Source organism: Sinohyriopsis cumingii, chromosome 18 (assembly GCF_028554795.1).
Source record: "Sinohyriopsis cumingii isolate HCF-2022 chromosome 18, ASM2855479v2, whole genome shotgun sequence".
NCBI classification, from domain to species: domain Eukaryota; kingdom Metazoa; phylum Mollusca; class Bivalvia; order Unionida; family Unionidae; genus Sinohyriopsis; species Sinohyriopsis cumingii.
The window spans coordinates 76051671-76065431 of record NC_142978.1 but is presented as its reverse complement, the minus strand read 5'-3'; the positions used below and the strand labels follow the sequence as shown (position 1 = coordinate 76065431).

Genomic DNA, 13761 nt, shown 5'->3' with positions numbered 1-13761 from the left:
TTTGGAGAACCAAACAAATGCCCATTTCTTATTGCTGCGGTAACATCAAATAATTGCATTGCATGATTGAGACCGATTTTTTTTCTCCATTTGCTGAGTAAGTTTTTTAAAATAACAATCGGCGCATCAAAGGTAATCTGTTTCCTTTGAAATTTCAGCAAACTATTTTAGCTGGGTACATTTTTAAAAAGGAATTGGCCATCATTTGGACTATTCTAGTTATGTCCCTCCATGCCTTTTGAATAAACCAATAAGTAAGATGTAGATTGTATTATTTTTTTAAATTATTTTTTACATTTGTGGTAGCAGCATGATGCTGCCTTCCATGCATGCATCTGAAAATTAACACAGGGTCAACGGAAGATAGAGAAGCAGGTGTTCAGGTTTGATTAGGGATTATTACAGAAAATGTGAGCGTTCTGAGGATTTAATTCTGAGTGAAAAGAAGAGGAATTTTACTTACCATCCACATACAAATGTCAGTCTTTTTAAATATATTAATTACGGGCGAGCGGCTAAAAATCTGATGAAAGATAGATTACGAGATAATACCTCGTCCGGTTGATCTCTGTTACCAGAAATGTCAACAACAAAAAAGCGGATATTTCACAACATACAGTACTGATGCTAAATGTCATGATAAGCGGATTGTAATATAACAATGCACTGTTTAGATGGTTTGTCAATATGGACAAACAATTTGTTTATGTAACAATAGACAAATTTCAGTGCATTCCATATCCAGTTTGCAGTTTCCTTTCATGTGGCCTCTGAATTTCTGCACTCCAAACCAATGGTTTTATATAAATGTTTAAACAGCCAACAACATCGCCAACAAAAAAAATTGCCACATGGTATGTTTTTCTGCCAATAAGGAAATACAATCGAAATTTGCGACATTGGCGAAGACCTACGTGATTCCAGAAAAACTTTTTATGCGTTATTTTTGGTACATTTAAATAGAAAAAACTACTTTTCCTTTAGGAGAAAAATACATACAAAATTGCAGTAGCCACGCCATGATCGTCTTGTATTATTCATACATGATCTCTTCCCCAAAATGATAATAAGGCTTTTACGTTTTTTCATACTTTTAAGAAAGAATTTTTTTCTACAAGAAAAATACATGTATATGAAATTTTGGGAGCCACACCAAAACTGCGTTATATCTGAATTCGTGTTATAAAAGAGCACGCTATAGCAGGGTCACATTGTACATCTTGCAATCTGGCTCTTGTTCCTTACTTATAACGTGACAACTAGTTACAGGAGTTGTCATCCTTTGGGTACATTCAAATTACTTTCATCTGCGCATCATTTTCTATCCTTCAGTTACTACTATCGTGGATTTCCAGAGAAACAATGCTGGCAGTTTCATGTACTGGCACTTGAGGGACACATTCTTAAATACAGCCAATGTTTTAAAAACAGAGGTCAGATTGAGCTACAGAACACGAGACACAGATGGACTTCTATTTCACCTGAGTGACAGAGAAAACTCGAGGAAGTACATTCAGCTGCAGGTCAGTATACTCCAGAGAGGACATTAGGGGGGCATAGAGGTTTGTGGTTCCTTTTCCCCGGAAAATGTTGGTCTGTTTGCTAACATTAAAATCATGTTTCCCTGTTATAAATTCCTTGTTCTGTTCTTGTCTAGAATCACTTAGAGGGTCTCACCTGACCAATATTGTATTCTTTAAAAATTTTATTAGAACATTTGAATTAACATCAATGTTTGAAAGTTAAGACATGGGTAATTTTACTCCGAATAACATTAAAATCATATAGTTAACAGGAATTGTATAATTTTTTGTGGTTAGTTTCATAGCATGCTGAATTTTCATGTTAATAATAACATTTTGATGACTTTACTCAGACTATCCTACATTGTTATATGCTCATTTTTTTCTCTGTTAACTTTACATTGTCAGAATCATTCAGTATTTTATGATATTGCACACCATGATATTGCATTCACGTGCATAAAGGAACTACTTTCTTTTGTAAACAGACAGTGGAGGCAGATGCCAGCACTTTTGACTTGTAAATAAATCATGTACACTCGCGTAGTAGGCACTTCATGTTTTGGTTGATTAAATTTGTTTCTGAATGAAGTAAAGCAGATGTTTTGTGGACTGCCACATACCAGCTGCTTTGACACATTCGGCGTTAACTTTTTTGATACTATGTTTCAGATTTAGGCTAGCTATACAGTAGACACAAGAAAGGGTCCTTACAAATAACATGCAAGTGACAAGGCATAAACTGTCTTCTTCTTTAGCTGGTAATAGGAATGGCAAAAAATCATACTTAAGTTTTACATCCTGAATTTTCTCAAACTGTACTTTCTTAGTTCTGCAAATCCGAATTACATGAGCCATATCATAGGTTCTCAGTCTTGATTACACATTTTGAAATTGTCCTGTAATTGTGAATATAAGTGCAACTACTTCCTCCTTACTGCACTCAAAATGAAATAAGCATTAAATTCCATTGTGTCTTTTTGATAATTGCAATTGAAAGGCTTCATATTTTCCCCACATTATGATTTCAAATATTCAATGACAGAAACAGAAACACATCTGCAGATGTCAACACGCTTCTCCCTCGCTTCTTCAATCCGATGTATTTCATGTGAAATTGTCACATATAAATCCAGTCCATAATCACGAAATTTCATAGAATTGATAAACATACCAAAATCTATTCATTCCAGATCAAATGGAAAAGTTGTTGCAATGTGCATTCATTCACAATATGACTCCAAATTTCAATTTTAACTAGATCTCATTTTCTTTCGAAGTTATGTCGAGCATGCAACTAAGTCTGAATTTATCTGGGTGGAGTTATGTGCACAGTAATAATGTTGTAATCATGTTTTATGAAGATATTTCTGGTTTTTATAAGTAACAATGAATTCTGAAAATCATTAAATATTTCAGGGAATCATTTCTACTGTACATTTATGGATTACTACTCCATACAATGGTGGTTGATGATGCCTGGGGAATTAGTTTTGAGATAGTATAGCATGAAATAAAACATGAACAACTCTAGTGTTGTTTTTTGTTCTAATTGCTTAACAATTGCAATTTTTCCCCATGATTTTGATTTTCTTCACTTTACAGGTCAGTCTGCACTGAATATAATTGCTCACTAGAGTAATCTGTATAAAGTATTTCCATTTTTTAAATATATAAAATACATTAAGTTAACTTAAATTCAAAGACATAAATTATTTTCCTCACCAAAATGAATTAGGTGTATGCTTTTCTCCATATCTTAGCAAAACATTGGTATTGTCATGAATAATTTAAAAGGCATAAAAAAATATCACTTTTATGCATTATTGATTTGCAATATCATGTCATTGCAGCTTCAAGGCAGCAAACTTCAAGTCTCATATGACATGGGTGATTTTACTAACATCCTCACTCTGGCAAATGTCTCTGCTGGGGATGGCCAGTGGCACTTGGTCACATTGCAGCGCTTTGGGAAAGAGTTCATCCTGATGATGGATGGAGGAGAGGGGCGTTTTTACACAGACTCACTCGGACCAACTGTTGGACAGAATAGATTTGCCCTGAAGCAAGATCAAGTCTACTCTGGGGCGGAGCTGAGTTATAATATTCCATCAGCACCATCTTACATAAGAAACAATCTTGAATCTAGTATGCAGTATTTTTTGTTTGTTTTTGGTCTTCAGAAAATATTGTATCATTCAGATTTATAACCACTAAACCATCAATTTTAACTCGAAATACTGTGAAATTGTTTAATTATGTGGAGATCTATTTTTCTTGTTTTGTGAAAAAATGACATCGTTTTTGGTGCTTAATCACAAATAGCGATGAAGTCTGGTAATTTTGGTTTGTAGTTCACACATTGAAAAGAAGCCAAATTGTTTTGGTTCTTAATTCACAAATTGGGAAGAAGTCTGATTGTTGTTGTTCTTAATTCACAGTTTGGGAAGAAGTTCAATTGTTTTTGGTTTTAACTTCACAGATTGGAAAGAAGTCCAATTGTTTTTGGTTCTCAGTTCACAGCTTGGGAAGAAATTCAGTTGTTTTTTGGTACTCAGTTCACAGATTGGGAAGAAGTCCAATTGTTTTGGTTCTCAATTAACAGATTGGGAAGCATTTAATTTGTTTTGGTTCTCAATACAAATATGCAAGAATACAAATTTTTTTTGGTTCTCAGTTCACAGATTGGGAAGAAGTCCATTGTTTTGGTTCTCAATTAACAGATTGGGAAGCATTTAATTTGTTTTGGTTCTCAATACACAGATTTGCAAGAACCCAAATTGTTTTTGGTTCTCAGTTCACAGATTGGGAAGAAGTCCAGTTGTTTTGGTTCTCAATTAACAGATTGGGAAGCATTCATTTGTTTTGGTTCTCAATACACAGATTTGCAAGAACCCAAATTGTTTTTGGTTCTCAGTTCACAGATTGGGAAGAAGTCCAATTGTTTTGGTTCTCAAATCACAGATTGGGACAAAGTCAGATTGTTGTTCTTAATTCACAGCAGAATCATTATTTTTGTTGTGTATTTGAACTTTATAGCTGCCATGAAATCCTGGAAATTATTACATTTGTAGCATTTTGCAAGAGACTTCTGAATGATGAGACTAGAATTTTCAAATTTATATATCTGATACTGACTATTCAAATAAAGATTAAGATTTACTTGATATGGACATTTTCATGAAATTTTGCAGGTGATTGCTATACCTCTTAACATTTTCAATTTTGAAATATTGAATGTCATATGTACTTAGTTGGTAACTTATTCTTAAGGGCATTTCTGAAGGTGACTTTCAAATTCAAAATATCAAATCAATACAGGAAGTTTGAAGGACTGAACTTTGTATTGTTCTACATTGCAGCCTGTATGAATGATTTGCGTCTGGGAGCCATAGACTGGTTACCTATGAAAACTGATGAACTGAGTTCTAGTTCAGTAGCAGATGCTGTAAATAGCATAAACACAGTGACAGGATGTGTGAGAAATGACTGTACAGTTGCCTCTTGTAGCCGACCATTTGTCTGTGTTCCACTCTGGGAAACATATGAGTGCAGGTAAATTTAATCTTGTTTTGAATCTGAATAATTCATTTTACTCTATTTTTATGGCTAGCCCTGGGAACTTGGCAATCAGTCTGTACCTTGGCATAGAGAATACTATAGCAGATTTGTAGCTTTGTACCCATGTTGTACTTACTGTAATTCCAAGTGCTGCCACATGCAAGAATTAGAGGTCATTAATTAATGGTTTGTTTTTATTTTTGTCATAACTTTTTAATTCTTTAAGCTCAGAGGTAACTGTACAACATCATATGTACCTTCAGGAGGAATATAGATAATAAAGACCATTATAAACATCAATCACTGCTCAGTATGTTTCATTAGAGATAGCTACTCTTCAGTTTTTGAAAACAGTTTTGATTTTCTTGGGTACTTGAAGTTAGGACAGGACTAGGCCTGTTGTTTAGCACTTAAGACTAGTGTTCAGTATACAATAACTCATTAACCCATGGAGGTTTTTGTCATTTTCGCCTGAAATGCAAATAGGAAACATTTTGGGGGCTATTCCTTATTACATCCTATTACATAACTGCCAAGAGATTTCTGGTTAACCTAATGCTGAATTGTGTTAAAAACGTCAGCCATTTTTCATTGGTTATTTAACTCGCGCATGAGCAAAAGGGTAAAAGTTGGAGTTCTTTTTGTTTTGCTTAACAGACCCATCATTTTCATAACTAGACTACTTTTCATTCCAAATGCCCATCTTATCCTACATTTTGCAAAGGTTCACCTGTCTATGTGCAGTTCAGACCAGTCTGCCTTAGATCTGAGGCCAAAAGGTTTAAAATCTGGGCACAAAATCAGTTTCCCACCACAGGCAAATTTTGGTTGAAAAAAATCTGGTAAATAAAATTAATTTATTTGTCCCTCTGTATTTTGAAGTGCAGCTGGAAAGTACAGATTGTTTGGTATCATTGTAGAGCTACATTCGAATACCTTTCTATAATACCACCCACTTTAGTGTATCTTAAATGACTTTGATGCTACAGAGCTCGGAATTAGGCTACAACCTCCTGATGCATAAACGAGCTGCCAGGGGTTAATGCGTTAACAGTTAACATGGAGCAATTGAGTTGTTAGAGCTGAACATTTCTGGAACTGTTTTCTGTTTAATGCAGGAAGCATGTTATTCCATTGTAGATCTCTAGATCGAGCATTATGTCAAGTTATTTAAGTAAAATAAATACAGCAATAGTTCAAGTCACTTTTTTCATTCATGACTGTGTTCAGTGGTACATGTATTTAATTTATGTTGTTTGTCTGCTTTTCTCCATATCTTGTGTATATTTGTATCTTCTACTTGACCTTTGTCCAAAATCAAGTTAGTGGTCTACCTGACTGATGTCATTTATTTTGCAAACAATATAATACATAGCTAATATTTTTCTGTGATTATCTATTAAATATTTAGATTATTAATGGAGGTTAAAATGTTTATTTAAATCTGAGTCTAGGACATTAGTACTTGTTGACAATTTTGAATGCTTTAGAAAGGAAAATGACATACATCCTGGCTATATTATTGTCATAGTTTTTTGTATCATTGTTGTTTACATGACAAAATAACTCATTCCTACCTTAACATCTGAAGTGGAATCGGTTATAATGTTGTGTTCATTTTTTATTTGGGTGGATTTTTTTATTTCACTCATTCATTTGGAATTACATAGTGCTCATTAATACTTCTAGGACAAAATCATTAATTTGGAATTATAGTGAATTCACTCAAGGACATTTTGGATTATATTGTTGAAATATATTAAAAGACAGTTAACGTATCACCACACTGCAGGCCAATGGCACATTAGCACATTTGAGACAGCAGGTACATCAGCACATTCAGTAGTGGAATTTATTTGAAACAACACTCACATTTGGGATTTAATTCACAATGTTATAAGTTCTTTTGAAAGTTTGTTTTATTATTCTAGGGAAATAAATTATTTGTTGAATTTTACAAAACTTGTTGCTGTTTGCTCATTTCTGTTACTTCATTTAAGGCTATGAAGTCACATTATCCCGACACCAGTCCGACCAGTCCTAACACATACCTCTTAATGCTGAGCACCAAGTGAGGCAGCTGTTAATACTATTTTTTAATAAGTCTTTGGTATGACTCAGCTGGCGTTTGAACCTGCAACCTCCAGCATCTGATGTGGACACTTTAATCACTTATGCCACCAGAGCATTATATTCACATATTCAATCTGGCACATAGTCCCCAAATTTTCATTGAAATACATGTAGACAGAACCATTTTTCTAAAGATTGTTCTACCTTTGACTTCAGGTGTGATGTTGGAATGGGAAAGGTTGGCACCACCTGTGTTCCTATCAATCCTTGCAATTCAAGTCCATGTCTTAATGGAGGGACGTGCCAAGTAGATGGGTCTAGTTTCATATGCACATGCAGCAGTGACTGGTCAGGAAATCTGTGTCAGTGTGGGGCAGGTCTTAACACTGTGATTGATGGAAAACCATGTACAGTGGAAGTCAGTCTTGTTAATGATCAAGTTGCAAATGCAGGTCTCATTGGTGAAGTCATTGCAGCTGTTATTGTTCTTAGTAAGTTTTGGTAAAAACTTTTGCAATTAATGATATCGATGATAATGATCCATTTCTTCATCAAATATGTTACTCAATCATAATGCGTAGAATTACAATCACTATCAAATCCAGCTCTCCCAAGGTAAGATTTTAGCTACAAAAGTTAAAAGTTGTAACCAACATATATGTGAGTTAAGCAGAGTGTTAGTGAGATGTAGAATGTGCTAATTTTTCAAGAATCATTACAAAATCTTCTGAAAGGACAGTTGACAGCCATTAAGACACTGTAATGAAGATTATTAAGAAGAATATCATGGTTTATATATTAATAGGGAAATTATTAATTGAGATATTCAGTCTCATTCATTTCAAGACCATACAAATTTAGAATTGCCTCAAATTTAGTGGCTTAAGCAATATGGTTTCAAAATCTGCCTTTTGAACATCCAATATTTTTTTCCAAAACTAGATAAAATCAGATTACATCTATTAGGAAATAATTCAGTGATAAATATTTTTGCATTCATGCATGGTATACCATTTCAAAGATGGCTTGAAACTTTGTAGAAAGCAAAGAAGTCTGTTTTGTAGGTGACTTTAATTTCAGTTGGCTGTATGACAATAATCAGAGCTAGATTGAAACTGAATTTCTTGAATTATCAGCTAGAGTAAGAGGCATCTGAAATACTAATTGATCACTTCTATACTAACAATGCTGGCAGTATTATATATAGAAGCAGCATTCCCCCAATATGCCATAAGTGATCATTATTATGCTGTACATGATCATTAATTAAAAAATGTAAACCCTACAAAGTATTGAATAATGACAAGATTCAGTGTACAGCTAAACCAAATTCAGAGTATTGCAAGAAGAGTTTTGCTTTTTCTGGAGCCAAGCTATAGAGTTCCATTCCACCCTATATAAGGTCAGCTGACTCATCTGAAGGTTTTAAGCTTTTCAGTCAGCATCTATGGAAACAATTATTGTTTGATTTTGTGTAATTCATTAGTACTCCTCTTTAAATGTACTTTCATGTACTCAGAGTAATGTCTTACACAGATTCACTACTAATCTTTGTATGAATTCTGTATGTAATCATCTTTAATGATTTGCATATATATTGTATAGTAGCAGCATATCAGTTATCAGGTTTTTGATATCACTTTTGTCAAAAAACATCCAAACTTATAAAAACTGTACATCATATAATGTAATTACAGAAGACATCATGGAAGATTAGTTTCTTTACCAAATGAGCTTTTTCTTTAAATAAAGTCGTTATTATTATTATTATAATTATTATTATTATTAATGGGCTTTCAGATAATGAATGTTGTGAGCTTTGGGAGTTGAAAAACCTTTTTTGTGTTTGTTTATTTGACACACTGTGACATGACTCTCATGCCAGTTTCAAGTCACTTGTTAGAGGATAATCATCTTGAAAAAACATAGATTCCTCAACAGGGCTTTCTACCATTGTCCAGTGGGCAACCTAAAGGTCAGACTTGGTTGACTATATATATATATGTAAACTTTAAATTTCTTTAGTTTAGTGGTGTTATCAACAATCAAATTATTTGTTGATTCTTAGAGTTTTAGGATACCTCCCAGATTTGAACAGGAAGGTTCTACGGTCTTCACAGTTGAATATTTATTGGGTTTGGAATTTAATCCTCTTTGTTCTCCATCCATCCTTCCATCCAGCACATGATCTCATTTATTATGGCTTGCTATGAAACTTTGTACTTTCAGTAAAACTTGAGTGACCTGTACTGTGAGCATCTGTCTGTCATTTACAACCACAATCATCCTGTGTAGATCGATTTTATAAATGCACTGTCATGAGCAACTACCTGTTGAATGCAACCAGTGACCACACCTTTTAGGCAAAATATGTGTATGACATTGCAAAAAAAAAAAGATCAATAACAACTGACCTCTATTTAATCACCTGGAAACTTGGGTTGTTACAATCATTATCTGAAGATATGCATATCAACAAATCACTTTACGTTTGCAGTATTTGTAATTGACCTTTACGTCTTGCAGCAAAGTGACTTGTAAGACAGAGTGCAAGTTGTGGATTTTCTATGGGTCATTATGTATATATTGTAACCTCACAGGTCTGGAAAATTACTCAGGGATTTTAGCTTTCTTTTTCAGACCTTGAAGCTACAAGGGTTCGTCTGACTTTAGCAATAGAGATAAAACAACAATAAAGAAAGATTAAAAATCCAGGACAGATTTATTCCAACATTCTCATCTGTAAAACAGAACTACACCCTTTTTACCAGCTTACAGATTCAACTTTTACTTACAGAATTATACCAGTAGATACAACTGTAATGGATATATTTCGATTAGCTAAAAACCAATCTAATTTACTAAAAACTAAGCTTGAGTGTTAAACATGTGGGCAATAAGGTTTTGAATTTCGTAATCTGAATTTGGGTTTCCAAATTCGTGTGTAGAAAATTCGTCTGCTTTTGGGAACTTGTAGTTTAAAGTCTAAGTTCCAAATTGTTCTTCAAAATTACATACATTAAATTTTCCTTCTGCAAGAATTACCTCTCTCATTTTTCTTGACTTAATCTTAGTTCTAGATCTTAACCAGCCCTTTTCTTCTATCCATCTACTACCTTATCTTTCTACCCCTATCTGTCACCGACTTGGGACAAGGACGCTGTTTATATACAAGTTTGGCACGTGTAAGCATTCTGGTAAACAAAGCATTGATTGGTGGGTATTGCAATCGATTGGCCAATCCAAATCGACCATGCTGACGGAACATGACCGCACGACAGTAATACACACAACTCGGTGTTTTAATCCTTCGAATTTAACCTAGTATTAGACAATATAATCAATCATGACAAACCTGCCCGAATATATTATTCTCATCTTCGAATGTTGTGCAGGTAATTTAATTTTAAAATCTTGTATTGTTGTACAAAATACGCGAAAGGGTAATGAGCATTGTTATGTACGAGGGGACATCTCAAAATGGCTACGCTCGACTACAAGAACGTGTTGTGGGTAAAATCAGCTGATTCGAAGGTACATGAAGTAGCGGCATAGCAATATATATATATATATATATATATATATATATATATATATATATATATATATAATCAGTGAAAGATGCACATATTGACAAATCTTTGTGCAGCCATGATTTTTGCAAGAGTTATTACCCTTTCTGCAGCGTGCAACATAATTTTAGAATGCAGCTACTTTTGCATCTTGTAGAGGATTGCTGTGAAACAGTACTTATGCTTGTTGTCATAAGACTGCATGTTGATAAGTTATTATACTGACAGAATTGTCAGAAGTGTTATGTGGTTTTTCTTTCCAACTTAAGTCAGAGGTGTAGGGATGGGGTCTGAGAGAGGCAGTATTATGTTTTATAGGAATAAATTGTTTAGTATTTCTCCATCTTTTAAGAAATACAACTGCAAAATCTTAGAAAATTGTCCCTCACTACAACCTCTAAATTCTTAGCATTTCTGAAGCTCTAAACAAATGTCTCTTTTTGTCATTTTAGTCCTGATAGTCATCTTGATATTGGTGTTCCTTCTACGGTATAGAAAGCCATATATCGTTTATTTAATTCATGGAAATGTGTTAATGCTAGAATTATTATACAATTTATTTTATTCAATTTCATGGAAAGTGTTGATGATAGAATTGTTATGCAATTTACCTTTCTAATTATACAGTTATTAGTTCATTGGTAGAATTGATTGGATGCAATCCAAATGTTCATATGTGTAGGATTTCATATGGTTATATGAAATAACTTCCTTTGTTGTTTGGGTGATACAGATCATCATGAGTTAACAATAATTACCTAATTATATCTGAATTTGTAATGCTTGGATAATCTTGTAGTTAAGGAATGACATGAGTTACATTTCTTTTGAATTTCATGCAATACTAATCGAACATGTAGTAGCATATGTAAAATAATACGGTAATATTTGGTAGACGTTCACGTGGTAATTTAAGACCTGCCTCTGGAAAGCGAGGTCACTGTTATATCGTACTAAGTCAGAATTTACTCGGTGTATGGGTAGCAACATGCTCTGAATAACATTAAGTGAATTGTATGTACCTCTAAATAGTGGGTTTATAGATTTATGAGGTAAATTTGTCCTTTAAGGAACAGCTTTCTGAACGAAACACGAGACAGTCCGAAGACAGGAGTATGGGGAAAAGAGAGAAAGAAGGACGAGGTCAGAATAAAGGACCAGGAATAGGACATTGTGCTCTTTTCACCTCTTGTTATGATGATGTAATAAATCAAAATTTGTTACACCTGTTAAATTCTACTTGCATGATCTAACTTGAATTGGAATTGCCGTTATTAATTTGTTCTGATTAAATTTGTTATTTTCTTGTCAAAAGGGGGCTCATGTTGTTTATTTCTTCCCAGTATTCTTGCTCACTTCTCTGTTGAAATTCCATTCTTCTTTTACTCCTGCCAGGCTATAACATCGAGGGAGGTCATCCTCTGGATAACGCCAGCCAAACCCAATTACCCACCCCTTTTTCTAAGAGGGCGACATTACACCATAATATTTTCCTAGTTTCATGGGAATTTATAAACAAGAGATCTTTGGAGGGACTGATACTCTACTGATGAAAAACAATTTCCAGGAATTCAAAATAGGACCTTTTCTTCATTTCAACTGCTGAGTGTTCAAACCTTCTCAGAAATTCTTAAGTGACAAAACATTTTCTTAAATTAGCTGCTGTGGTGGATATATTGGATGTCAGATTGGCATCATTTTAATTTAGGACATCAAAACGCCATGAGAACTCTTATGGTGAAAACCCCATGTTGACACACCCTTCCATTTTGGAGGAGTGACGATAACAAGACTTTCAAGATGGCTGGCATGGTTGCCAAAACAATGCAATATAAAAAGTCCTGTAAAAAAAAATACATGCAGGAGAAGCAACTCTGAAAACTAAAGCCGCGGTGATATATGGCAATATGCTTCTGCCACGATATATTATCACGATACAATTTTATGGTGTCATGATATTCTGCTCATATCAATGCATTATGAAACAGAATATCAAAAATGTTTTTTAAATATTAGCAATGTCGAGATTTGTTGAAGTTTCTGGAGTAGATATTGAGATGAACCAGACAGAATTGAGTTACAATAGTCCAGTCTTGAAAGTACTAATGAACACACAAGTGTTTTAGTGATATCAATTGAAAGATATTTGCGAATGGAGCTGATGCGTCTCAGCTCAAGACATGCAGCCTTTCATATGTTCATGACATGTTGGTGCAATGTGAGAGCACTGTCCAGAGTAACACCTGGGTTTCGTACTGATTGTGTGAATTTAATGTTGGCGTTGCTGATATTTATTGTTTGAGGTAAAGGATGTGAATGAGAAAGTCTTTGTGTTGTGATCAGAATGGCCTCAGTTTTATCATTATTCATCTGCAGCTTGTTACATGTCATCCATGATTTTACATCAGAAATGCACCTCTCTACACCTTGGATGGTAGCATCAACTTAAGTTGGGTGTCTAGATTTGTATATTTGGGTGTCATCAGCGTACATTTGGTGAGACACTGTATGATGATCTATAACACTTGAGGGTGGCTGAGTGTATAGAATGTAGAGAACAGGTCCAAGAACAGACCCCTGTGAAACACCACAACATAGATCAACTGAGCTTGAGTGTATTCCATTTGCAGACACAATTTGTGTCCTGTTGACCAAATAGGACTTGAACCACAGTAAGGCTGTATCATGAATGCCAAATACATGCTGGAGATGGTGAAGTAACATATCATGGTCTATTGTCAAATGCTGCAGACAAATCAAGGATGGCGAGGACTGTAGTCTTTCCACTATCCAAAGCAGAGAGAATGTCATTAACTACTTTTAGAAGAGTAGTTTCAGTACTGTGGCAAGGGCAATATGCAGATTGTACATTGCTAAAAAGACTGTTTGAATTCAGATGAGACACAAGCTGGGATAGAACAACCTTTTCTAAGATTTTTTATATGAATATGAGATTAGAAACTGGGCAGTAGTTCTTTAAATCGTTATGGTCTAGTGTTGGTTTCTTCAGCAGAGGCTTTACAATGGCAGTT

The 13761-nt window shown here is 34.3% G+C and overlaps 1 protein-coding gene across 1 annotated transcript in view; it reads left to right on the top strand.

The window, feature by feature from the left end:
* The window catches only part of LOC149777012 (neural-cadherin-like), an 80989-nt gene extending 68996 nt beyond the window's left edge, over window positions 1-11993 (top strand). Inside the window, exons 16-20 of the mRNA XM_089941372.1 lie at window positions 1333-1523; window positions 3377-3671; window positions 4886-5078; window positions 7374-7648; window positions 11800-11993. Coding sequence (XP_089797498.1) covers window positions 1333-1523; window positions 3377-3671; window positions 4886-5078; window positions 7374-7648; window positions 11800-11813 — 968 coding nt within the window. The 3' untranslated portion in view covers window positions 11814-11993. The remainder of the gene's footprint in view (window positions 1-1332; window positions 1524-3376; window positions 3672-4885; window positions 5079-7373; window positions 7649-11799) is intronic.
* Window positions 11994-13761: the final 1768 nt, after the last annotated feature.